The sequence below is a fragment of the Vulpes lagopus genome, chromosome 2, assembly GCF_018345385.1.
Source record: "Vulpes lagopus strain Blue_001 chromosome 2, ASM1834538v1, whole genome shotgun sequence".
Classification (NCBI taxonomy): domain Eukaryota; kingdom Metazoa; phylum Chordata; class Mammalia; order Carnivora; family Canidae; genus Vulpes; species Vulpes lagopus.
The window spans coordinates 160396016-160421487 of record NC_054825.1 but is presented as its reverse complement, the minus strand read 5'-3'; the positions used below and the strand labels follow the sequence as shown (position 1 = coordinate 160421487).

General features: G+C 42.3%; 1 protein-coding gene across 9 annotated transcripts in view; it reads left to right on the top strand.

Moving 5' to 3' along the window:
• Positions 1–16327, top strand: part of PEG3 (paternally expressed 3) — a 32696-nt gene extending 16369 nt beyond the window's left edge. For 4 of the 9 annotated variants that reach the window (XM_041743692.1, XM_041743693.1, XM_041743691.1 and 1 more), the window contains 7 exons: positions 655–1134; positions 1760–1849; positions 2683–2832; positions 2917–3026; positions 7547–7649; positions 8452–8544; positions 8704–16327. In XM_041743692.1, the coding sequence (XP_041599626.1) occupies positions 741–1134; positions 1760–1849; positions 2683–2832; positions 2917–3026; positions 7547–7649; positions 8452–8544; positions 8704–12815 (5052 nt within the window). In that variant the 5' untranslated portion in view covers positions 655–740 and the 3' untranslated portion in view covers positions 12816–16327. Of the gene's footprint in view, positions 1–654; positions 1135–1158; positions 1451–1759; positions 1850–2682; positions 2833–2916; positions 3027–7546; positions 7650–8451; positions 8545–8703 lie in introns of those variants that run through there. The other 5 variants (XM_041743698.1, XM_041743697.1, XM_041743696.1 and 2 more) reach the window with 3 other exon arrangements.
• The last annotated feature ends 9145 nt before the right edge of the window (positions 16328–25472 follow it).

The following is a 25472-nucleotide window of genomic DNA, read 5'->3' as shown; positions in this document are numbered from 1 at the left end:
GAAGCCTACCTGAGGAAGTGCCGTTAGCAGAGCCTCAGACTGGGTTTTGGGACTCGCACTCATCAGAAGAGTGTGCGGTGCTGATGGAAGGATTCCTAAGTATACATGCAGACTGTGCCACTCTGGCCAGTAGAACTTTCCACAACAATGGAGATGTTCAGGAATAATCAGAAATGGCAATTTGGTCCCCATTCCCTATAGCCTCCTTTCCATCTTTGCTGAGAAAAAAATTGACCTCCAGTTTCAGTAATGGCTACCTTGAGCATTGCCCATGTGTAGACATGGGGTAGTTAGGCCTTTAGGTATATTGACTTACTTAATTTCACAGTTTTAAAGGCGCTGAGGGCTTTTGTTCCCCATATGTAAATAAGGGTACAGACTCCAGGACATTGAATAGTTGCCCACGGTCACAAAACCAGTTAGTAGCAGGGCTAACTTTGAAAGGGGTCTGAGTGGTGCCAAGAGGTCCTGGTTGTAGCTCCCATGTGAGGCCAACTTTGTATGTTATGTGTGTGTCTGTTTATTGCGGGTTTTTGCATCCCAGCCCCCTTGGCCTGTTCACAAAGCATTGTTGATGCCCCATGTAGGGCAGCCCCACTCTGCTGCCTGATCCTCAACTTCTGGGACATGTGTATATCTCCTTACGATCTACAGGTCCCTGAGTACTGACTGTCACAGGCTGCTGCGTCTTTCCTGTTGACTCATGTTTGGTTCCTCCAGTGAAAATTTTACTTAGAAAAATGCTGCCTCCAAAGTACTTGTCTGCCACCAAACCCAAGAAGTCTTGGGTTCCAGATGTGTATGAGCTAGACAGTGACTTGACTAAGGAGCCGGATGCCACCATAAGAGAAGGTGCAACTGACCCTGAATTCTTTCATCAGAGGTTTCGGAATTTCCTCTACGTGGAATTTGTTGGGCCTCGGAAGACGCTGTTCAAACTCAGAAACCTCTGCCTCGATTGGTTGCAGCCGGAGACTCGCACTAAGGAGGAGATTATTGAGCTCTTGGTCCTTGAGCAATACCTGACCATCCTTCCAGAAAAGATCAAGCCTTGGGTGCGGGCAAAAAAGCCAGAGAACTGTGAGAAGCTAGTTACTCTGCTGGAAAATTACAAGGGGATGTATGAGCCAGGAGGTGAGACTTTGTAGAAGCATGTTGGAGGCAGTCAGGGAGTGTGAGCTCCCTGGGGTTCGCAGCCTCAGCACTGCTTGTGTTGGAGGCTTGATCATTCTCTTCTGGGGGGCCAGCTCGATATAGGACGTACAGTGACACCTCTTGCCCCTCTCTACCCACAGGGTGCCAGTTGCACTATCTCCCCAGCCGTGACAGCCACAACATGATGTTGCCAAATGTCACCTGGGAAGTAGAATGCCTTGGTTAAGGACCACCCACCCCAAGGTGGTGTGAGAAGGAAGAGCAATACTTAAGTGAGGGCCTCCGTGAGGAACTGGTGAGCCCCTGTGGGCCTCACAGCCCTGGGCCTGGTTCCCTTTTGTGAAACAGAGGGTGTGTTATCCCAGAGACGTATCTGTGGCTGCTGTTTAGAGATGAGATGGGAGAGGAGTTGCAGTCACATTGCCCACCAAGGAGCAGTAGGAAGCTGAGGAATGAGAGGATCTGATCCTCTAGGATCAGATCTAGCTTGCTCTGGAGGGTGGGTAGTGGGGTGGGGGCAAGGACAGACTCCACTTGGAGGAACTATTTGAGAACACAGGCAAGAGGTGATAAAGCATTAAGTCATTGTCTGGTGTCCTCTCAGACGACAACAACAGTGACATCCACAGTGAAGACAGCATGAGCCGAAAGGGAGCAGAGTCCCCACCACCACGCTCCGCCTCTTCTTTCTGCAGTGAGTAACCCTGTCAGAATATGCCCCTGTTGGGGCATGCTTCCAGACTTCAACCTAGCTTCCCTTCACCAAGCCTGCCACGTGGCATGGAAGTACAGCAGTGGGCATGAAACCTTCAGTGAAGACAGCAGCTCCTTCCCCAGGGCCACTGCTGCTACTCACAGGTCTGAGGGGAAAGTAAATTAATTGATGACCTAAAGAGACATTTTTAATATCAAAGACACTAGTATGTGGCATGATATACAATTTTCTTTTTAAATAATGAGACAGTATTTAAAGCTGTTGGAAATTTGTAGCAGGCTGTTTGAAGGTATGTCCACAGCCTCCCCACTGTGAGGGGCAAAGTTCATCACTACTCTCTCTAAAAGCTGATTTTTTTTTGGCTAAAGGTTCTTCAGTGACCTTTTTAAAAGGAGGCTTGCTTTTGGGTCGGGGATGTGTTTTGTTGAAGTAGTGTAATGTGTCTGTGAAGATTGTCAGGGGTGAACCCAACAGTAGAGGGTCTAAAGTCATTGTCCTGAGTGTGGGCTTGTCTGTGTAGGAACTGGGAAACCAACAGAAGTGTTCGAAGAAGAATTAACCTCTAAGCCAGCCTTTGGAACTTGCTTTGCAATGTGCCCCACTTAGGCAAAGCCTCCAGCAATGGGTGGGGTTCCAAGTGTAGGGTAATAGGAAGAGCCCAGATCCTGTTAGGGAGTCTGGAGACCTCAGAGTGGGATCCATTTCCTTAAGGGAGGAGCAAGGAGAGTGTTCCTTTCCCAAGTGCTATGTGTGTACGTGGAGGGAGAGCACAGGTGTCCAAGCACTTGTTAACCAGTGTCTGGCTTTCTCAGGTGACCGAGACCGGGAATGGGACCAGGACTGGGACCGAGATCGGAAACGGGACTGGGAGCTAGACTGGGACCGGGAGAGTGAGCGGAGAGGCAGAAGCAGAGACCTGGAGTCTCGAGACCGCTGGCCATATACCAGGAATCCCAGAAGCAGTAAGTCCCACACTCTGATGTCCTTGATGAGTATGCAGGGTTAGACTGGTTCTTGTTCCTTCCCAATGCCTTTTCTCTTCCCAGGACTTCCTCAACGGGATCTTTCCCTTCCTCTGATGGAGAAAACAAGTTTTGCGACGGAAAGAGAGCGCAAACGTAGGGACTCTGTGATGGATTATGAGTCAAGATCCCAGGTATGCTTAGGCTTCCTCTCTTTCTGGAAAGGCCATCTTCCTTTCATGGCAGAAATGCCTTTCTTTACCGAGAGAGGGTAATCCACTCCCTATAATTCATCCACTCCCTATAATCCCAGCAGGGATTGGGGCCAGTTATTCCCTGCAAAGAGCCCATGCCCTTTCCCAGAAGTGGCAAGTGGCTGGGGTGACTCCCATTTTCTCATTTATCCATGTAGTCAGAAGGAACACTTATCCGCTCAGCATCTGGGTCATGTGGTACTTTGGTCATGTCAGTTGTTCCCTGTGGGGCCAGAGAAGCAGAACTGTTCTGGAGATCTTTCTGGCCAGCCCACTGTGGGGAGCCAGGGAAGTTGCAAAGCCATACAGCAGACTGGCAAAGGAGAGCAGAGGCTCTATAGCCAACGTGAGCTGGGTTCGAAGCCCAACTCTGCCACCTGTTGGGTGTGCAGCCTCCAACCATTTACTTAAGCAAGCTGAACCTCAGTTTCCTCATCTGCAGGATGGATGTGGCGATTGGCTTAACAGGGTTGCTGGGAGGAGTGAGTGCGATTCTTAGGTACTTGTGAAGTACTTAATATGATGTCTGGCATGTGGTTGGCACAGCCTACCTGTCAGTGGTTATGGCTGTAACTTTAAGAGGTGATGTGCTAGAAAATTGGTGAAGGAAAAAAGGACTTGAGATTTGAGCTGACCTTTAATAACAAAGGTGATGTACAACATGGCATTATGAAGAGGAGCCATAGCATGGAAAGGGCTCTGAGAGGAAGGGGGTGGCTGAGTGTGTGGAGCCTGCATCTGATCTTACTATTAATGATAAGGACTTCCCCCATGTCCGGGGTACAGTGGTGGTTGAGATAATTAGGGTCCCTGAATGCCCTGGAAACTTTGAACCTTACAACAGAGAAGGGCATTCAACCATCCCACAAATAAGTAATAAGTTTATATATAAATACCATATATGACTGCTCATTATACAGATTGCTGCTAAGGAAAAATTGGGGGTTATGACAAATTGTCATGAGGGTCTTGATTTAGATTTGAAAAGAAAATATCTTGAAGGCAGTAACATTTGACATCTGAAAGACAGGAACAGTTGGCTGGGTATAGTGTTGGAGTCAGAGCCCCGGCAAAGGCCCTGAGGCAGGAACCAAACAAAGACCAGGTTGGGCAGAACATAGAGGGCAAGAGACCCAAGATAGCCTGAGGCACGGGTAGGCCTGGTCACTGGTGTCCTGTAGCCAAGCAAAGAGCTCAGTTCTATCCCCAGTGCACTGAGATATATTAATAATGGTTCCTGCAGTGGGATATATGACTTGGGATCAGCTGACAGAGGGCTTTGTATCTTACCCTGAGAGGTCTCTCCTTTGTCCTCTGTCCTAAAGGCAAGCAAGGATCCACAGGTCTGTATGAGAAGGAAGGATAGGGTCCAGATACTGAAAGCAGAGCTCCTGCAGCAAGAGTAACTGACAGGGGAGGGGATGTGGAAGAAGGTCAGAGGTGACTCACTTCCTCCAGGCCAGATGCCCATATGTCAGGGAAACAATTGAAGTTTGTGATGCACTTAGTTTGTTGCTAATTTTGTGCCTTATTTGAAGAAACCAAATTGACCAAAATTTTAGGAATCTAGATTAAAAAAAAATCATAGACTCTCTCTTTGAGAGAAACCAAATTGACCAAAATTTTAGGAATCTAGATTAAAAAAAAATCATAGACTCATCTCTTTTGATGATGAAAAAAGTCTAATTGATATGCGTTTGCCACCCATGTAGGTGGTCTGTGATGAATATCAGTGACTTCTGAGCACTGCTGTGCCAGATGGGAACTAAGTTTTCACTGTGATATGTGGGGAAATGAGAAATATAAGTGTCCTTATTTTGGTAGTGTTAAAATTATGAAATAAAGGTGATAGATTAGTAATTGGCTATTGTCTTTTTTTTTTTTTTTTTTTTTTATTTATTTATGATAGTCACACACACACAGAGAGAGAGAGGCAGAGATACAGGCAGAGGGAGAAGCAGGCTCCATGCACCGGGAGCCCGATGTGGGATTCGATCCCGGGTCTCCAGGATCGCGCCCTGGGCCAAAGGCAGGCGCCAAACCGCTGCGCCACCCAGGGATCCCCTGGCTATTGTCTTATTTTGCTTTTTAAATGCCCCTCCTTGATGGGAGCCTGGATGGCTCAGTTGGTTAAGCATCCAACTCTTGATTTCAGCTCAGGTTTTGGTCTCAATGTCTTTAGTTCAAGTTTCATATTGGGCTCCATCCTGGGTATGGTGCCTACTTAAAAAAAGAATGCCCTTCTTTGACACAGAGAAGAGTTCGCTCTAGGGCTGTCATCTAAAAGTCTAGAAGCCACTGATTGCTCCTAACTTAGTGTGGTAGGAATAGCAGCAGCAGCAGCAGCAGATGTAAATTATATCTTGAGGATGTGCACAACAGAAAATCCTCATCATCTTTTACCAGTGTTTGTAGATCTCTGAATCACTAATGGTGTGGATTCTGCCATGAAAGGGAAGCTATGCTGCATTGCTCTCTGGGCGGTGCCCATTCAGGTGGTACTTGACTGCATCTTGTACAAATTTAGATGCCATTTTGATTACAGATATAAATTGGCCAACTGCTTTAGAGATGGCCACTTACATAGATTAACTTCATTTTAAATCAGAGCATCATTTTTCTTTCATAGGAACAACGTAGTTCACAATTTAACATGCATTTATTTTACTCAGGCAAATGGAGAGAAGAATATGAAAAATAGCCACTTCTCTTTGCCATTGCCCTTGGGGGTCTGTCAACACCAGGCGTGGTGAACCTTCTGATTCTCTGTGTCCATGTTCTTGACTTCATCTGTTCCTCTGCTAATCCCCCAAATTAGGAGCCCTGGTTTCCTTCCTCTCACTACAAATGCATTTATGTTCCTACCCATTCTTTCCTTCACAGTATGATAAACCAGTGCTGGGACTTAGGAAGTAGTCTCACAAACTGGAACATAGCGCAGCTTTTGCTATTGAACTTGCTGTTGGACAGAAGGAAATTGACACTCAGCAAAAATGATGCAATTAGCTTTATAGGGTGACAGTTGTACTGAGTTTGCAGTGCCTCTTGGGCTATGTAGGTTGTTCATTGTTAGGAATTTTCAGCCTGGACCTAGAAAGAATTCCATTTTTGAAGCTCTGCTTAGTTTTGGTTGTGGTTTTTGTTTCTTATCATTGGATATTGGCAGTTGCATAAATGAAGCTTTCCTTTTAAATCCCAGTGTATGTGCCTGTCTTTCTCCATAGGAGATCCATCTAATTGTGCGCATACTTTTTCTGATATATTTTACATGGCTGTAATGTCCATGCTGCTTCTCAGCAACTAACTATAATAAATTTAATATCAAAATATCTTTTACATAGTACTATAGTAATTTACATTTTCTTTACATAATTTTTCTTGATTTTTAAACAATGCATCATGTTGCTGAAAATCTTCACCCACAATAGTGCAAGGCAGGTTGGTGCCTAGCTCTCCATTTTACAGATGAAGAACCTGAGGCTCAGAAAGTTTTCTGTTCCCAAGGTTGCATGCTCATAAATGGTACAGTTTTCCTTTGACCCTTGAGTTTCCTCTGGCTTCAAAACGTGGGCTTCCCATGATGCGTGTCCATCCTTAAGTCTGTCTCCAGGCCTTGGTGCAGTACTCCATGGGACCACACCTCCCTGAGGCCAGTGACATCTTTGTGCAGCAGTGAGAAAAAGTCCCATAAGAAAAAAAAAATAATAAAAAAAGAAAAAAAAAGTCCCATAAGATCCTACACAGAAGACTCTTCTGAGTAATGCAGAGAATTTTAAAATTATTTAGAGATGTAGTTGTTAAATCAGAAGAGGCAGCTATAAAATGAAGGCATTCCATGCTTAGAGTTCCATCTGGGCTATTTGGAACTTGTCCTCTGGAAGAGCTCACCATGTATCCATGTTGTACGGTGAAGGTGAGCACAGGACACAGTGGGACTGTAGACAGATGCCTAAGTCGCACCTTGTGACCAGATGTCTGCTGAGACACGCTCTCCTTCTGTCCCTGCACATGCTACACATGGTTAATGTTTGGCCTGTTGAAGCTCTCCCATTAATTCCTTTTCTCTGTGTCAGAGTCTTAACCACTTAGGGTCCCACCCAAGCCCCTCTATAAAATCCTAAACTGTCCCTCTGCTGAACCTGTTTAGCACTTATTATCTGTACCCCACTTTATTGATTATTGTTCTCTAATTGTTTCATGAGTCTTTTCTCTCCAACCAAATTATAAGCTGCATGAGGGCAAGGAATATGTGTCATACGTCTTTTGGATCTTCCTCAGAGTATAGCGCCAAGGTAGGTACAAAGTAGGTCCGTAGTAAAACTTGCCTTGGATCACTCAGAACCCCAAACATTGTGAGCACTTTCTACATATCTTTGTATGTGTAGCGCCCATGGTGCCAGAATTCTCTCTCAGATGCTCATAGAAAAACTCCATTGAGAGGTCTGTGTTTGGTATTTTAGGATGCAGTGTCATACCAGGACGTTGTGAACCTGACTGAGGACAGGAAGCCTCAGAACCCGATTCAGGACAACATGGAGAACTATAGGAAGCTGCTCTCTCTTGGTAAGCAGCTGCTTCGGTCACGTACTCCAGACCTAGTCATTGGAGCTTCTCGTCACCTTTATTCTTAAAACTGTGTGATATTAGAGTTGACATTCATATATTTGGACTTTAAGGATAATAAAAGAAGCCTTTGAAATATGTCAAGCAGAGAAGTAGATTGATGAGGTTTATGTTTTGAGAAATCATTCTGGCTTTAGCGGAAGAGTGTATTATACCAGGTGTCTCTTGCCACAAGAGTTGGTACTTTTTCTAGAGAGGTGGCAGTGAAGATTTTTAAATACATGTGTAGAGTGGGATCCTGAGTTCACGTTTGGACTGTCCTCGAAGTCATCTAGCTCTAGTTGTAGTGGGCAGTTGGCTGTGCAGGTCTGATGCTGGGAAGAGAGAGCTGTCCAAGGCAGTGGAGCCTTGAGGAGCTCTGGTGTTCAGAGAACAGCTGGAAAAAAAGAGGAGTCAAGGAAGAAGAGAACCATGGAGGCCAGTGAAAAAGAGGGTGTCAGATTTAAAAGGTGGTTACAGGAGGGTGAAGACGAAAAATGATGCACTGGATTTCAGGACATGGGTCATCCCTGTACATATTTCTAGGTGGAAACAATAGATTTAATTACAATTTTGGCTAGAATCAGCTGGGAAGTGAACAATAGGATGTTGAGCTGCACCTAGAAGACATTCAGGAAGTTGGGTGTGGGCCACCTCCTGTCAGTGGTTTGTAGGAAGGTAGGCACCATCTTATGGTAATGAATCTTATACCCAGCTTGACTATAGCTGTCTAAGTTGTAGGTCATATTATTCTTGTGAACAGGGGTTCAGCTTGCCGAGGACGATGGCCACTCGCACATGACACAAGGCCATTCATCGAGATCAAAGAGAGGCGCCTACCCGAGCACCAGTCGAGGTAAGCCCTAGGCAGACCACAGCTAGCAGCTACTTTGGTTAGTGAGACGGGAGCTATACATACATATTGGTAAATCTCTTATTGTCATCTCCCAAGTCCCACTCTTACTCTGTGCAGGTGCAGGGACTAGGGCGTATTTACATTGAGGTTTCTTTCCAGGGCTGAAAACCACACCTGAAACCAAAAAGTTGGCCCATCGGCGGGGGATTTGTGAAGATGAATCTTCGCACGGGGTGATAATGGAAAAATTCATCAAGGATGTTTCACGTAACTCCAAATCGGGAAGGGCCCGAGAATCTAATGATCGGTCACAGAGGTTCCCCAGAAGGCCAGAAAATGACTGGAAAGGAGTTTCATTCAACAAGAGAGAGTCAGTGATTCAGGAGAGGGGCTATGAAGGGAATGCCTTTGGGGGAGGCTTTAATATGAATTCGAGTCTCGTTTCCAAAAAGAGAGTTCTTGAAAGGAAAAGGCGCTATCAGTTTGACACAGATGGGAAGGGTTCAGTTCATGAGCAGAAAGGCTATGCACGGAAGAGACCTTTTGAATGTAGTGAAATGAGAAAAGCCATGAGTATGAGCAGCCTTAGTGCACCCTCCTTTACTGAGTCGCACCCATTTGATTTTGGGGCAATGCCCTATGTCTGTGATGAGTGTGGGAGGTCTTTCAGTGTGATTTCAGAATTTGTCGAACATCAGATCATGCATACTAGAGAGAACCTCTATGAGTACGGTGAATCGTTTATTCATAGTGTGGCTGTCAGTGAGGTTCAGAAAAGTCAGGCTGGGGGGAAACGCTTTGAATGTAAGGAGTGTGGGGAAACCTTCAGTAAGAGTACCGCTCTTGCTGAACATCGGAAAATTCATGCTAGAGAGCATCTTGCAGAATGTAACGATGAGGAGTATGAGGAGCCCTTCATGCCTAGCCCAACCTTTAGTGAGCTTCAGAAAATATATGGAAAAGATAAATTCTATGAATGTAAGGTGTGTAAGGAAACCTTCCTTCATAGTTCTGCCCTGATTGACCACCAGAAAACACATGGTAGAGATGACAAAGATAATGAGCGTGGGGAAGGCTTTAAACCCAGCCTTAATGAGCTTCAGAAAATGTATGGTAAAGAGAAAATGTATGAATGTAAGGTGTGCGGGGAGACTTTCCATCACAGCTCATCCCTGAAAGAACATCAGAAGATCCATACTAGAGGAAACATATTTGAAAATAAAGGTAAAGTGTGCGAGGAGACCTTTATTCCTGGTCAGTCCCTTAAAAGGCATCAGAAATCTTACTCAAAAGAGAAGCTCTATGATTTTAAGGATGGTGGGGATGCCTTTCGGCAAAGCTCAGACCTCAGTGAGCATCAGAAAATTCATTCTCGAAAGAACCTATATGAAGGCAGGGGGTACGAGAAGTCTGTCATTCATAGCGTGCCATTCACTGAATCTCAGAAGAGTCATACCATAACAAGACCACCTGAAAATGAGGAGGATGAGAAGGCGTTCACCATTAGCTCTAACCCTGATGACAATCAGAAGATTCCCACTAAAGAAAATGCCTGTGAGAGGAAACCATACGAGAGGTCTGTTATTCATAGCTTAGCCTTTGCTAAAGCTCAGAAAAGTTGTCACAGTGCAGTGGGGCCCAGTAAACCACAAGTAATTGCAGAATCTGCCACTCAGACCTCAGGTGTTATTGAACATCAGAAAGTCCATGCTGGAGATAATTCTGAAGGAAAGAAATATGAGAGATCTGTTATCCATACCTTAGCTGCTTTCAAACCTCCCAAAAATTGCAGTGGAAACGAAGTCGTTCAATGTGATGAGAAGGGAGAATCCTCCACTTACCTCTCAAATCTCTGTGATAAGCAACAGAAAACTCCTGCCAGAGAGACCCCTTATGAAGGGGCTAAGAGTAACAACCACAAGGACTCTGTCATACAAAGTGTATCCCGTATCGAACCTCAGAAAAGTCTTCCCAGTCAGGGGTCCAGTGAATCCTCTATTCCCAGCTCAAATGTCCGAGAACATCAGAAGGCTCGTGCTAAGAAAAAAAACATCGAGCATAGGAACTATGAGACCTCTGTAATTCACTCCCTACGTTTTGGTGAACCTCAAACATTTCGCCCTAGAGAGAAATTCTATGAATGTCCAGAGTGTGGAGAATCCTTTGTTCGTATCTCCGACCTCACTGAGCATCAAAAGATTCACGATAGAAAGAAGCCCTCTGGAAGCAAAAACTATGAACGATCTGTAATTCGCAGCTTAGCCTCTACTGACCCTCAAACAAGTTACGCTGAACAGCAAGCACAGACAAGTTATGCTGAACACTCAAACTCAAGGCAGATGAGGTACCCCGAACAACCAGCACAAACAAGTTACACTAAGCAACCAGCACAGGCCAGTTACACTAAACAGCCAGCACAGGCCAGTTATGCCAAACAACCAGCACAGGCAAGTTACAGTGCACACCCAGTGCATTTGAGTTACTCTGAACACCCAGTGCGGATGAGTTATACTGAACAACCAGCACGGATGAGTTACACACAGCAGCCAGCACAGATGAGTTACACTGAAGAGCAAGCACAGACGAGTTTTGCTGAACAGCAAGTACACAACAAATGTAAGGAGTGTGGGGAATGCTTTGCCACCATTGAAGAGCTTGGTGCACATCAGAAAATCTATGCCCGAGAGGAATTTCATGGTCGGAAGCTCTTTGGAAACTCTGTTATTCAGGGCGTAGGCCTTGATGGGCCTCGGCTGGTAGAGTCTCGGCCTGAAGAGCCTCGGCAGGAAGAGCCAGATGAACAGGAAGAGCCAGATGAACAGGATGAGCCTGAAGACACAATCTATGGATGTAAGGACTGTGGGCTAGGCTTTGCACATCGCGCAGACCTTAAGGATCATCAGAAAGTACATGGCAGAGAGTATCTCATCGATAGTCGTGAGTACACACATTCTGTGATCCATACCCATTCTGTCAGTGAATATCAGAAAGATTATATCGGAGAGCAGCTCTATGAATGCCCTGCATGTGGGGAATCTTTTGTTCATAGCTCATTCCTTTTTGAGCATCAGAAAATCCATGAGCAAGATCAATTTTATGGCCATAGAAGGTATGATGAGCCTTTTGTGCAACCCTTGGTCATTAACCCACGGAGGCCTCGTGCCCCACAGAAGAATCCTCCTGCAGGAACATCTCTTCAATGCCATGTGTGTGGACAAGACTTCATTCATGGCTCTGTCCTTAGTGAACATATGAGAATTCATACTGGAGAGGATTTACCAGAGCAGGGCCAGAGTAGTGAAGATACAGTCAGTCCAGGCCTAGCCCTCACTGAATTTCAGAGAAGCCAAACCGAAGAGAAACACTATGAGTGTAAAACATGTGGAGAATCTTTCCTCAGTCAGGCAGACCTTAGGGAGCACATGAGAATTCATGAGAAGGATGAGCCCTATGATTATGGGGCCTCCTTTGTTCACACCTCATTTCTTACTGAGCCTCCCAAAAGAGATTCACCATTTTATGAATGCAAGGACTGTGGGAAGTCCTTTATTCATAACACAGTTCTCAATAAACATCAGAAGCTTCATCTTGAAGAAGAGGAAGAAGAAGGAGCCCAAGAGGTGGAAGCCAATGTCCTTGTTCCACGAGAAGTTTTACGAATCCAGGGATCAAATGTAGAAGCTGCTGAGCCAGAAGTAGAGGCTGCTGAACCAGAAGTGGAGGCTGCTGAGCCTAATGTGGAGGCTGCTGAGCCCAATGGAGAGGCTGAAGGGCCAGATGGGGAGGCTGCGGAGCCAAATGGAGAGGCCGAACAGCCCAATGGAGAGGCTGAACAGCCCAATGGAGATGCTGATGAACCAGATGGTGCAGGGATCGAAGACCCAGAAGAAAGAGCTGAAGAGCCAGAGGGAAAGGCTGAAGAGCCAGAGGGAGATGCTGATGAGCCAGATGGGGCAGGGATCGAAGACCCAGAAGAAGAAGGTGAAGATCAAGAGATTCAGGTTGAAGAACCATACTATGACTGTAGGGAATGTGGAGAAACCTTCACTTCCAACTCAGCCTATGGTGAGCACCTGAAAACCCATGCCAGGGTGATAATATTTGAGCCTGGAAATGTCTATGGGGAAAGCTCACGCTACACTGAACATGCCAGCACCAGCACTAGTGACAATGATAGGGCAGATGACAAGTACTTCAAATGTGATGTCTGTGGGCAGCTTTTCAGTGATCGCCTGTCCCTTGCTAGACACCAGAATACTCATACTGGCTGAGAACACAAGTATAAAGGTTAGAAAACTTTCATTTAGAACTTGACCCTTACTAAACCAGATACTTCAAACCAATCCATAATAACGTCAGAAGGAAACTTATCTTGGCGTATACACACCTGACTTTTAACATCAGAAAACTCAGACTAGAAAGAGACCAAAGGTGGAAACTCCCTTGGTCCTAGCTCTCTCCCATCAAACATTGGTGTAGGCATATGGGAAAGCTATAGCACCTACTTTTCATCTGAGTAATCATATTGAGGGAAAACCTTAGAAGCTTTCAAGATTACAGAAATTGCCCCAGTCAACTGTAAATGACACTTCTGTAACCTATATATAATGTTCCCTGCAATGTATATAAAATAGCATATCATAGCAAAACAGTAGTCACATATATTTGGATTTATTATGATATACAGTTACAGTTTACTGTGCAGAGTACCTTACCTGGTACTCTGAATTTTTTTTTTTTTTTTTTGGAGGAGGAAGAGAGCAACAAATTAGAATATATTTCTAAGTATCTTAGATTCTGAGAAAGACTTATTGTACATTATTTGAACCCCATCAGTATTGTTTTGAGTAATTGTGTTGTTCCTTACCCTTAAGTATTCCTGTAAAAGTGTAAGCATGAAAGGTTAAAGTGTCTTTTATTCTTTGCTGTTTGAAAAGAGAAGTACTTGGAACTTCCTCTTCAACCATTTTGTCTACACCAACCCTTTGGAACCTTATGCTTTGGAACCTAATGCTGTGTAAGCTTTTACAATATGTGGATTGGCCTTTTGTGACCCAAAGTGGTTGGTTGCCACATTGTACCTTGCAGTGATTGTCATGCAAAAATATTACAAGTTTGTTTTTTTAAAACCAACTTGATGTGTGTTTGATAGCAAATTTACAAAAGCTGAAACTTTTCCCTGTAAATGTTATGCTTTTGCCTTTAAAAAGTGGATTGCAACCATCACTAGATCACAGTAGTGCCTACTGATGATTGAGAACCAGAGGGAGAGGCTTTCATGTTGTAAATAAGGATGCAGGCTTACAACTTCCATCACTTCCTTTGTGCGCTTCCTGCCTTAAGAGACAAGTAGCAGTGTGGCTTCATTAGTATTATACTGCCACAAATCATTTTGCACCTTGGGTGCCCAGGAGCTAGTATCCTTAGAGCTTTCTATTGCTTAATTATTGTCTTCACCTGTCTGACCCTCCACCCCCTGTCTAACTTCCATTTTAAGAATTAAAAAAAAAAAAAAAACTTTCTTTACAGTCAACTTAAGCTTAACATGGACTCAGGTTCCCCAGCAGCCTTAATTTGTTTCCTTACCATCCGTTCCTCCCTCTTTCAACCCTTCTAAGTATTTCCGAGCTACCCATTAGTGTCACGTTTGTGTGATAACCTCAGTTTTCCACTTAATCACAAATCGACCTCATAGCTTGAGGTTTCCTGTGTCCTGTTCTGTGGACCTCTTGTGTTCCTTTTGCTTCCCCTCCCCTTGCATAATGACTATTAAATTTTTTGGCTTTGAGTTGGCTGGAAAAAAAAATTTAATTTAAGTGGATCTATAGATTAAGTGAGCAAAAGATAACAGCAGATAATTTGAGCAAGCAAAATTATTAATTCCCACATTGCTGGAGGAATGTGTCTAAATCTCACTCTCCTAGATCCACAATGGTTGGGGCTTGGGAAGTGTATGTCAGAGCTGCAGGGAATGCCAAAGTCGAGGGAGGTTGTGTTGAAAGCATGAAGCAGAGATGGGAAAGCCAAAGGGGGTCCTAATTCATCACCAGATCTAGGAGGGTAAGGAAGCAGACAGAAGGAAACATGGAAAGCAGGGCTTTAGAAGGCCAGGTTAGTGAGAATGAACTGAGCAGGATCCCCTGGGCAGTTAAGAAGGGGCCTTTTCAGTGTAGGTAAGAGCCAGCTGCATACAAAGACCTGAGGTCGGAATAGACATCCAAGGAGCATTGAGGCCCCACATCACAGGAGGACCCTTTAGGTGGGAACCAGCATTGATATTATTGGGGTGAATTTGGGTTTATCACTGTTGGCAGTATTAACTTGCTTAATGTCAGGGTGTCCATTCCAACCTTATGTTAGTGAAAAATTAGGAACAACATAAATGCCAAACAGCAGAATGATTACATGAAGGTATCCATGGGCTGTTATGCAGCTGTTTAAAAATGATAATCATGAAGAGTTATGTAGCAACGTGGAAATATATTTACAGAATATTGAGTGGAAAAAGCAGGACACAGAATTATATTTATACTACAATTATAACTGATTAAAAATGTATGCTTATAGTCAAAAGCTGTTGTGTTGTTGTAGGCTTATAGTTGAGCATTATTTTCTTAAATTCTTTGAATGTTCTTTATGGTAGTGTTACCAAAAGGTTTATAATCACGTTTCCATTGTGAACATAATTTGAACTCATTATCAGACACTTGGAAAATACAGAAAAGTGGAGGAAAAAAATCCATATTCCAACCATCCAAAGACAAATACACTCTTCAACATCTTGTTTATTCTTAGTTCTGTGCACAGGTTTATAATTATAACTGTGTCAAAATGTGTATTCAAAATAGCTATTACGTTATCTTTGTGGAATTATGGTTAAATACTTTCATCTTAATGTTTTCAAATGTTCCTTATAATAGTGTTCTGATAATAAAGTTTATTATGTTTGTTTCCATTACAAGCATAATACATACCCAGAGGAAAAATTGGAAAATGCAGTAAATTAGAAAAGAAAAAAGTCACCCATATACCCAACACCCAACAACTACTGTTAACATCTTGATCTATTTCCTCCATCTTGTTTTAGTGCACAAGCTTGTGATTATACTGGTATTAAATATGTATGCATAAAGTCTAAAAAAATATGGAAAATAATTAAAATAGTGTTGTCATTGTGGGATTATGGTTAAATATATTGTCTCAAATTCCTTGAATGACCTTTGGTGTTTTGGTATTAAATCTTATGTATGTATTTTCTCCATCACAAATGTAATACATACTCATAGCAAACTGGAAAATTCAGTAAACTAGAAGAAAAGAAGAAATTCATCCATATTCCCAACACCCAGCAACAGTTGCTGTTAACATCTTGATTTGTGCACCAGTCTATGATAATTAGGATGTTAATGAGAAGTATACATAGAGTTTAAAGATGGGAAGAAATATGGAAAACAGTTAAATAGTTGGGTGGTGGTTGTGGGATTATGGTTAAATATTTTGTGTTGGTTTCCTCAAATGGTCTTTATCATAGTGTTTTGGTAATCTACCTTTATTACATATATTTCCATTATAAACACTGTATGTATTCATTATAGAAACTTTGAAGTTGCAGAAATGTAGAAGAGAAACTCACCCATATTTTCACCATCCAAAGACTGTGGTTAACATCTTGATATATTTTCTTCATCTTGTTTCTGTGCACAGGTTTTTGGTTTGTTAATATGGTTGTGGTTGTTCTATCTATCTGTAATAGTGTCAACAATAAAAATAAAGTTAAAAATAAGGTATGTGTCAGTTTCTTCTTTTGTCCATTCTAAGTGTTTGGGGTTGGTAAATAGGGTTTTTTGTTATAAATCCAAAAGTTTAGTGCCCCCTTAGGCCTTTTAAGTTTGGCTTACAAGTCTTACTCCATTTTTCAAAAACTCCTCCTTAGATATTTTAATATTACATAGTTCCACATTTTTAAAAAATTGTTTTAAAGATTTTATTTATTCATGAGAGACACAGAGAGACAGAGGGAGAAGCAGGCTCCTTGCAGGGAGACTGACGTGGGACTCTATCCCGAATCCCGGGATCACACCCCAAGCCAAAGGCAGATGCTCAACCACTGAGCCACCCAGGCGTACCACCACATTTTTAACTGCACTCTATTCCAGTAGTGTTTTTAAACTTGATATAAACACAAATATATTTCAGTTACTTAAGTCAGCATTTTTAATTTTTAATCTCAAATATGAGATTCTCTCAAGCAAAAAACTATAAACAAAAGTGACCCCTTAGATAAAAAAGTTAATACTGTGGTTTAGAAAATTATTTATTTATTTATTTATTTATTTATATTTATTTATTTATTTAAAAGATTTTATTTATTTATGAGAGTGTATACGCAGAGAGAGGCAGAGACACAGGCAGAGAGAGAAGCTCCATGCAGGAAGCCCGATGCGGGACTCAATCCCGGGACTCCAGGATCACACCCTGGGCCAAAGGCAGGTGCTAAACCGCTGAGCCACCCAGGGATCCAAGAATATCTCTTTAAAAAAAAAAATTGTGGGACACCTGGGTGGCTCGGCGATTTGGCACCTGCCTTTGGCCCAGGGCGTGATTTCTGGGGTCCCGGGGTCAAGTCTCATATCAGGCTCTCTGCATGAAGCCTGCTTCTCCCTCTGCCTGTGTCTCTGCACCCCCCTCTCTCTTTCTCTCTCTGTCTCTCATGAATAAATAAAGTCTTTTAAATAAATAAAAGTAATTTTTTTTTGACAGCACAAGCAGGGGGAGCAGCAGGCAGAAGGATAGGGAGGCTCCCCACTGAGCAGGGAGTCAAATGTGGGGCTCAATCCCAGGACCCTGAGGTCATGAGCTGAGCCAAAGGCAAATGGTTAACTGACTGAGCCACCCAGGTGCCGGTAGAATCTCTAAAGTGTCTATTCCTAACTCTTCCTGGAGGTTAAAAATTTTCAAAGGAGTCATTTCCCTTATTTTAACTTGACTTCACCACCTAAAACATCTCACACAACTTAGTAGGTTACCATCCCAGGTAAATTGGGAGGTAATTTTTAAACACGCCTGTAATTCCATTATGACCAGAGATTTTTGGCCAGGCTGCTAACTGGGTATAACTGTGGTTTGCATCCCAACAAATTTGGAATTGCTGTGTCCTTGACTCCATGACACAAAGGAGATGGTTATATACTTGACCCCTTATAATCCACATGCCACACGATTGAATTCTCCTTAAGATAAAATGTGGTTTTCATTTAGTTCTAACCACTCTGGAATTTGACAGTGGCAGAGTCCTGGGTTCTTTCATATTCTTAGGTTAGCTTATTTGTATTAAATGAAAGTCCATTGAATTACGGTTATCTCTTGTAAAGTCTGATTCCTTGGTCACAGCTTTGATGACCCTTCTATGGTGAAGGGGTATCAGCATAGTTCAGGGTGAGCTTCAGTTCTCTTTTAAGATTGATTTCCTGAAGAGTATATTACAAAAGGAAGTAGAGGAAGGGAATTAAGTGACAGTCATTTGGGATTGCGTGACCAGCATGTTCAGTCTTAAGGAATTCCTCCACTGTGTGTCACTAAAAAGTTAAGGGAGAGTCTAGGTAGCCATGCCCCAGCCTATTCCATGAAATTTGACTCCCCCCTGATCTCAACTGATTGGTGATCTTGTACTCCCAGTGTGCAGTCAGACTCAGATGATGTGCTACCTGATGGGTCATAGGTTGGGACTTGGTGTGCTGATGAATAAACAGGCCTGGAATAAGGCCCTATAGCTGGAGGGAAGCTTGGCCCCTGGTGCCTCACCTACCCCAGTGCCTTGTGGATCCTGGCTGAACTGCCCACTTTGAGGTTTCCTAAGAACTCCTGTATCTTTAACCTTTCTCACATGAGCTGGCTTTGTTATTGTATGGTTTTTGCTGTTTTTACCAACCAAAAAAAAAAAAAAATCCTTTTCTCTTTCTGAAGACTACTCAGTTGTGTGGGTATGCCATAATGTCCTGCCCCTACCTCAACCAAAGGCTGAGCCTGGTTCTGTTGGGCTCCCTGAGCAGGACACACAAGAAGTCATTCCAGTGATAGCATTTACTGTTATTAGTTCCTGTATAGATAGAGCTGTTCTGGTAACTGTCCTTGAGAACTGTTTAGTTTCTTCTTTGATTCTCTGGGCGACCCAGTATCTTAGTCTATGCCTTATTTGCTTTACTATCCAGTGTTAGTTGCAACCCAAAAGGGCCCTGATAGGGAAATTGATACCAGAGAATGTGTTGAAGATAATAAATCTGAGGGAAATGTGGGATACTTAGAATTCAATGTTGAGTCATGGGATGGGAAGCTAGAAGACCAAGGCATGTGGCAGTAAAATAACTAATTAGTGCCTGTGGTTGGCCTTCTGGAGTGCATCATCTTCTTCCTGGGGTGAAGGGCTTAATAGCTGTCATCATAGACAAATTCAGAAACTATGAGGAGTGTCCAGATCAGAGATATAGAAGGGTTTCTACAAACACCTTGATCCTGCAAGTCAGACTTACTCAGCTGAATTAGTAGCCTTGCTCTATTTGTAACATGAAAAGTTCGGGTGGCCCTAGGGAAATAGGATCCTGGCAGTTGGAATGATGGTGTGTAGGAGATTTGGAAAGATTGAGACATTCAAAGCTCCAACCCCTTTGAAACACTCCCCATTTTTTAAAAACATTTATTTATTTATCCAGAGAGAGCCAGAGAGAGGCAGAGACACAGGCAGAGGGAGAAGCAGGCTCCATGCAGGAAGCCCGACGTGGGACTCAATTCCGGACCTCCAGGATCACACCCCGGGCTGCAGGCGGCGCTAAACCGCTGCGCCACTGGGGCTGCCCACCCCATTTTATTAAAAAAAGATTTTATTTATTTATTCACGAGAGACACAGAGAGGCAGAGGGAGAAGAAGACTCCCAGCAGGGAGCCCGATGTGGAACTCAATCCTAGGACCCAGGATCACAACCTGAGCCAAGGGCAGATGCTCAACCCCTGAGCCACCCAGGTGTCCCAAAACACTCCCCATTTTATCACTTCTCTCCCACACAAGATAAGTTGAGGGGGTGCCTGTGGGAGGGGCAGCATTTGAAATGTTCTGTGATCTCCATGGTGGTGGGAGGAAACAGTATTGAAAAGGGGGCCGCTTCTCATAGGAGACATGGCTGCTGTAATGAGATCCTAGGGGGAGTGGACATAGAAATTTGGGTTTCTTGATGCCCCTCCCCCAATTATTTATATAACAAGCTAACATGTAGGTTTGAAAAATGTGGACAAGAACTACTCTACTGGAGTCATAACCTCCTTTAGTCAGTTTATAGACATTTAAGGGAGAGTCCAGGGACCTTTGAGGAAGGACTTTGCTATGACAATTCTGCCTTCCACCTAGCCTTCTGCAAAGGGACTTGCAGCCTTTTACATAGATAATCCATTTTTTGACAAACAAACCTCCCAAGGACTAGTGGATGTTGCACCTAAAGAAACTAATTATTGGGGATCAGAACATTGTGACTTGAAGAGAAGCTAAAAATATAACAGGCTGTCTGTGGGCAAGCCAGCTACTGAGAACTGGGCTCTGCACATCTTAAGCATTTGTTTTCAAGATCTTATTTATTTGAGAGAGCATGAGCATGGGGGAGGGGCAGAGGGAGATGGAGAGGCAGATTCCCTGTTGAGCATGGTAACCTGATGTGGGGCTGGATCCCAGGACCCTGGGATCATGACCTGAGTAGAAGGCAAACACTTAACTGATTGAGCCATCCAGGTGCCCTGGGCTCTGCACATCTTATTTACATCTTCCAAATTCTTCACTTGGTTTAAATCACTCCTTCCCTGGGAAGACATGAATGAGAAAGAAGCCAGGACTGATTCTATATCCACCCCACACCAGCCAGACCTCTGGGGGCAGGTGGATCACACTGAGCACCTTTCATCTTGAGAGGGCAATGTTTTATCCTCAATGGAACAGAAATTTGTTCTTGATTTACGCTTTTCTTTCCCTGCCCACCCCCCCACCTCTTCTCAACATCTGTGGGCTTGCACACACCACTTTTGTGCTATATGTAGCAGTTGTCAATCACAATAATACTGTGTAACAATCAACCATGAAACCTGAATAACAGTATTTGTTTCTCACACATCTAACTAAGATCAGCTCAGAATTGGGTGGGAGGCTCTGCTTATCTTAGTTGGGCTTGTTCTCTTGCTTGGTAATTGGCTGGTTGTCAGCCAGTGTAAGCTAGTTATAGCTGGGGATGTGAGGCTCTTAGCTACATGTCTCTTAACTTCCTGAGACTAGTGGACTACCTCCTTGTGGTGGTAGCAGAAGTATAATTCAAAATAATCATCTTTAAGAAGGTCAGTGAGTTAGGGGTGCTGGCTGGCTCAGTTGGAGGATCCAGGGTCATAATCTCTGGGTCTTGAGTTTGAGCCCCAAATTGGGGGTAGAGATTACATTTAAAATATATATATATATATTATACATATTTATATATTTATATATATAGGTTTGAAAAATGTGGACAAGAACTACTCTACTGGAGTCATAACCTCCTTTATTATATATATATATATATATATATATATATATATATATAACTCCTTATATATATATAAATATATAAATAATATTTATATAAATTTATATAATTTATATATTTATATATAATATAATTAAATAATAAATATATTTTATATATTTATAAAATATATAAAATATATTTATCATATTTATATATATATATTTAATTTGTTTTTTAAAAAGCTCACTGAGAATAGAGCATGGATAGACCATGAAATCAGGAAAATGATACATGAACAAACAGAATATCAACAAAGACGTAGGAATAAAAAAATACAAAGATAACCCAAACACTGGATCTGAGGAATACAATGACAGAAAAATATATGAGTTCAAAAGCAAACTTGATCAAATAGAAGAAAAAAAAATGAGTGAACTTGAAGACAAAGTCTTTCAAAATGATCCTGTCGGAGGAACAAAAAGAATGAAAAAAAGTGAAGAAAGTCTAAAGGACTTAATAGGACTTCATAAAATGAACAAATCTACACATTATGGGAGTCCAGGGAAGGGGAGAGAGTGAAGCAGAAAGCCATTTTAAGGAAATAATGGCTGAAATTTCCCCAATTCTGGGGAAGCAAATAAACATCCAGATTCATAAACCTTAAATAATTTTAAATAGGTTGAATTTTAAAAGGCTCACATCAAGACACAAAATAATCAAGTTCTCCAAAGCCAAAGAAAAAGAGGCTTGTAACAAACTAGATAGCCTCAATAAGACAGTCAGCAGATTTCTCTGCAGAAGCCTTAGAGGCCAGAAATAAATGGGATAACAGAATCATAGTGCTGAAAGGGAAAAACTGCCAATCAAGAATACTATACCTGGACAAGCTGTTCTTCAGAAATGAAGGAAGATAAGACTTTCCCAGATAAGTCTTTCATCACCACTAGAACTGCCTTACAAGAAATGCCAAAGAGAATTCTTCAAGCTGAAATGAAGAAAAATACTAATTAGCAGTATGAAAACACATGAAATAAAACTCACTGGTAAAGGGAAGTATATAGTTAAATCAGAATACTCTATACTGTTATGGTGGTGGATAAATCACTTTCAATTCTTGTATAAAAATTAAAAGACAGGGATGCCTGGGTGGCTCAGTGGTTGAGAGCATCTGCTTTTGGCTCAGGCATGATCCCGGATTCCCAGGATGGAGTCCTGCATCAGGCTCCTTGTATGGAGCCTGCTTTTCCTCCCTTTGTCTGTGTCTCTGCCTCTCTTTCTGCATCTCTTATGAGTGAATGGATAAATTAATTAATTAATTTAATTAAAAGACAAAAGTATTTAAAAATTATAATGACACTAATTTAGGTAGTCCATATAAAAAGATGTAAATGTTGACATCAATCACAATATGCATGGGGGGAGAGTAAAAGTATAGAGTTTCCTGTGCAATCAAAGTCAAGTTGTTCTCAGCTTAAAGTAGACTGTTAAAACTTGTTTTATATGATGTTTTATGTAAGCATCATGATAAACACAGATTTAAAAAAATAGGTACACAAAGTATAAAGAATAAAGGAATCAAAGCATACCACTACATAGAATTATCAAATGACAGGAGAAGACAGCAAGAGAAAGAAAGGAACCAAGGAACTATTTTTTAAAATCAGAAAACAGTTAACAAAATGACAATAATACGTCCAACCTACCAGTAAGTGCTCTATTTTTTTTTTAAGATTTCATTTATTTGAGAGAGAGAGAGAGAGCATGAGCAGGGGGAGAGGCAGGGAAGAGGAAGAAGCAGACACCCTGCTGAGCAGGGAGCCCAACACAGGGCTCAATTCCAGGATCCTGAGTCACAACCTGAGCTGAAAACAAATGATCAACAGACTGAGCCACCCAGGTACCCTTCAGTAAGTGCTTTTGGTGTAAATGGATTAAATCCCTCAATCAAAAGACAATAGCTGCTCAGGTAAAAAACAAAAACATGATCCAAATATATGCTGCCTACAAGAGACATATTTTAGGTTTAAGGACACACATAAGCTGAAAGTGAAAGGTTGGAAAAAGAGATTTCATGTAAACAAAATGGTAACCAAAAGAGAATACCTGTAGCTATTCATATATCAGACAAAGTAGACCTTAGGTTAGAAACTGTTACAAGAGACCAAGGCAGTCATTATATAATGATAAAGGGACCAATTCACCAAGATATATTCACCAATTATACATGCACCCAACATCAGAGTCCCTAAACACATAGAGTAAATATTAACCAAATTGAAAGAAGAGACAGTAATGCAACAGAAGTAGGGGCTTTAGCACCTCACTTTCAATGACAGAAAATAAAGAAACAGCAGATTGGATCAGCACTATCCAAATGGACCTACAGATGTACAGAGCATTCCATCAACAGCAGAATAGACCTTTTTCTCAAATGTACACAAAACATTCCTCTAGATACATATGTTAGACCACAAAATAAGGCTTAACTAATTTAGGAAGATGGAAGCCACATCATCTATCTTTTTCAAACATAATATAAAACAATAGAAAAAATCAATGAGACAAAGAGCTGACTTTTAAAAATATAAACAAAATTGACAAAACTTTAGCTAGACTAAAGGGGGAAAAGGCTCAAGTAAATAAAAGTATAAATGAAAGAGGAGACATTATAATTGATAATCACAGAATTACAAAACAAAATTTTAACACTGCTATGAACAATTACATGCTATTAAGTAGGACAACCTAGAAGAAAATTTTTAGAAATGCACAACCTACCAAGACTGTATTGTGAAGAAAATTTGACCAGGCCAGTAATGAATAAGGAGATTAAACTGGTAATCAAAGAGTTTCCAACAAAGAAAACTGCAGGAGCATATGGCTTCACTGGTGATTCTACCAAATACTTAAAGAATTAACACTGATCCTTTTCAAACTCTCCCCGGTTCCATCCCTCCCCCCACAAAAAAAAGAAGGAACTAGAAGAAATCCTTCTAAACTCATTTTACAATGAGTTTTTAGCACTACCCCAATACCAAAGCCAAACAAGGGTACCACAAGAAAACTATAGTCCACTATCCCTGATGAACAGAAGCAAAATTCCTCAATACTAGCAAACTGAATCCAGTAGCACATTAAAAGTATCATACACCATGATCAAATGAGATTCATCCCTGAGGTATTGGGAAAATTCAATGTCAAAATAATAAAGGCCACATATAAAAGCCCACAGCTCACATATTTAATAATAAAAAAGCTGAAAGCTTTTCCTCTAAGATCTGAAACAAGACAAGGGTGACCACTCTTACCACATCTATTCAACATAGTATTGGAAGTCCTAGACACAGCAATTGAGCGAGAAAAAGAAATCCAAATTGGAAAGGAAGAAGAAAAATTTGTGTGTGTGTGTGTGAGTGTGTGTGTGTGTTTGCCATCACAGAAGAGAATATAGGTTCTGGCGATTAGGATGTGGACACCTTTCATCTTCAGGGAGCCATTATTCTACCTAAATTTTCCTCCCTTAGTTTGGAAAAGAGGGAAATGACAGGGTGTTGCCTGCTTTGTTCTTTTGGAATGAGAAGAAGAGCAACTTACTTTCTACTAAGGAGGTCTAATAAGGTCAGATATTGCCTAAACCTGTGATTAAAAGCACCCACCCTTGAACCAAGCTGCTCTGGCTTCAAATCCCAGCTCGCCATTCCCTACTTGCTTCTTTTAACAGCTTTGTGCTTTCACTTCTTATAAAACAAATAATATCTATCCAGAATAGGATATGTAACTTGGGGGGCCTATTGCACAATTAACAATGGGAGCCCATGCTAAAAAATTAAGAATTTCAGACGTGCACAGCAGAGCATTAAACCTACCTCGGGACACATTTCCAATCCCACTCCTTTACCCCTGTGTCTCTTTACGTTAGCAAGGGGTATTCTGGGTCTTGGCAATGACCGGGGGTGCTAGTGAACAGTGAGCCCTAGGCATAGGCCCCTCTCCCTACCCTCCTCAGCCAGGCCAGGAACAGGGAGTCCCAGTGGTCTGCAACTATCATTCAACCAACCTGTGAGAGAGGGAACAGGAGTCTTTCCCTGCCCCTACTCTGGGCAGAGTCCTGGATGAAAGGAACAGACTTCTCCAGGCAGTGACTCTGGACGTGAAGGGATACCCACCTCCACTCAGTCCCTCAGGTCTAGGACAAAGGGTTGAGGGGCCCTCTTGAACCAAATCCCCAATAGGCTTCCTAGGGTCAGCTGTTTTCTGCTGCTGCAACAGAAAAGTGTCCAGCCAGTGTCCTCCTCACTATTCTTCAAACACATTACACATGTACCCGTTTCTGGGCCTTTGCACCAGTTGTTCCCTTTGCCGAGAACATACCTCCTCCAGATATCAGTCTATCTTGTTTCT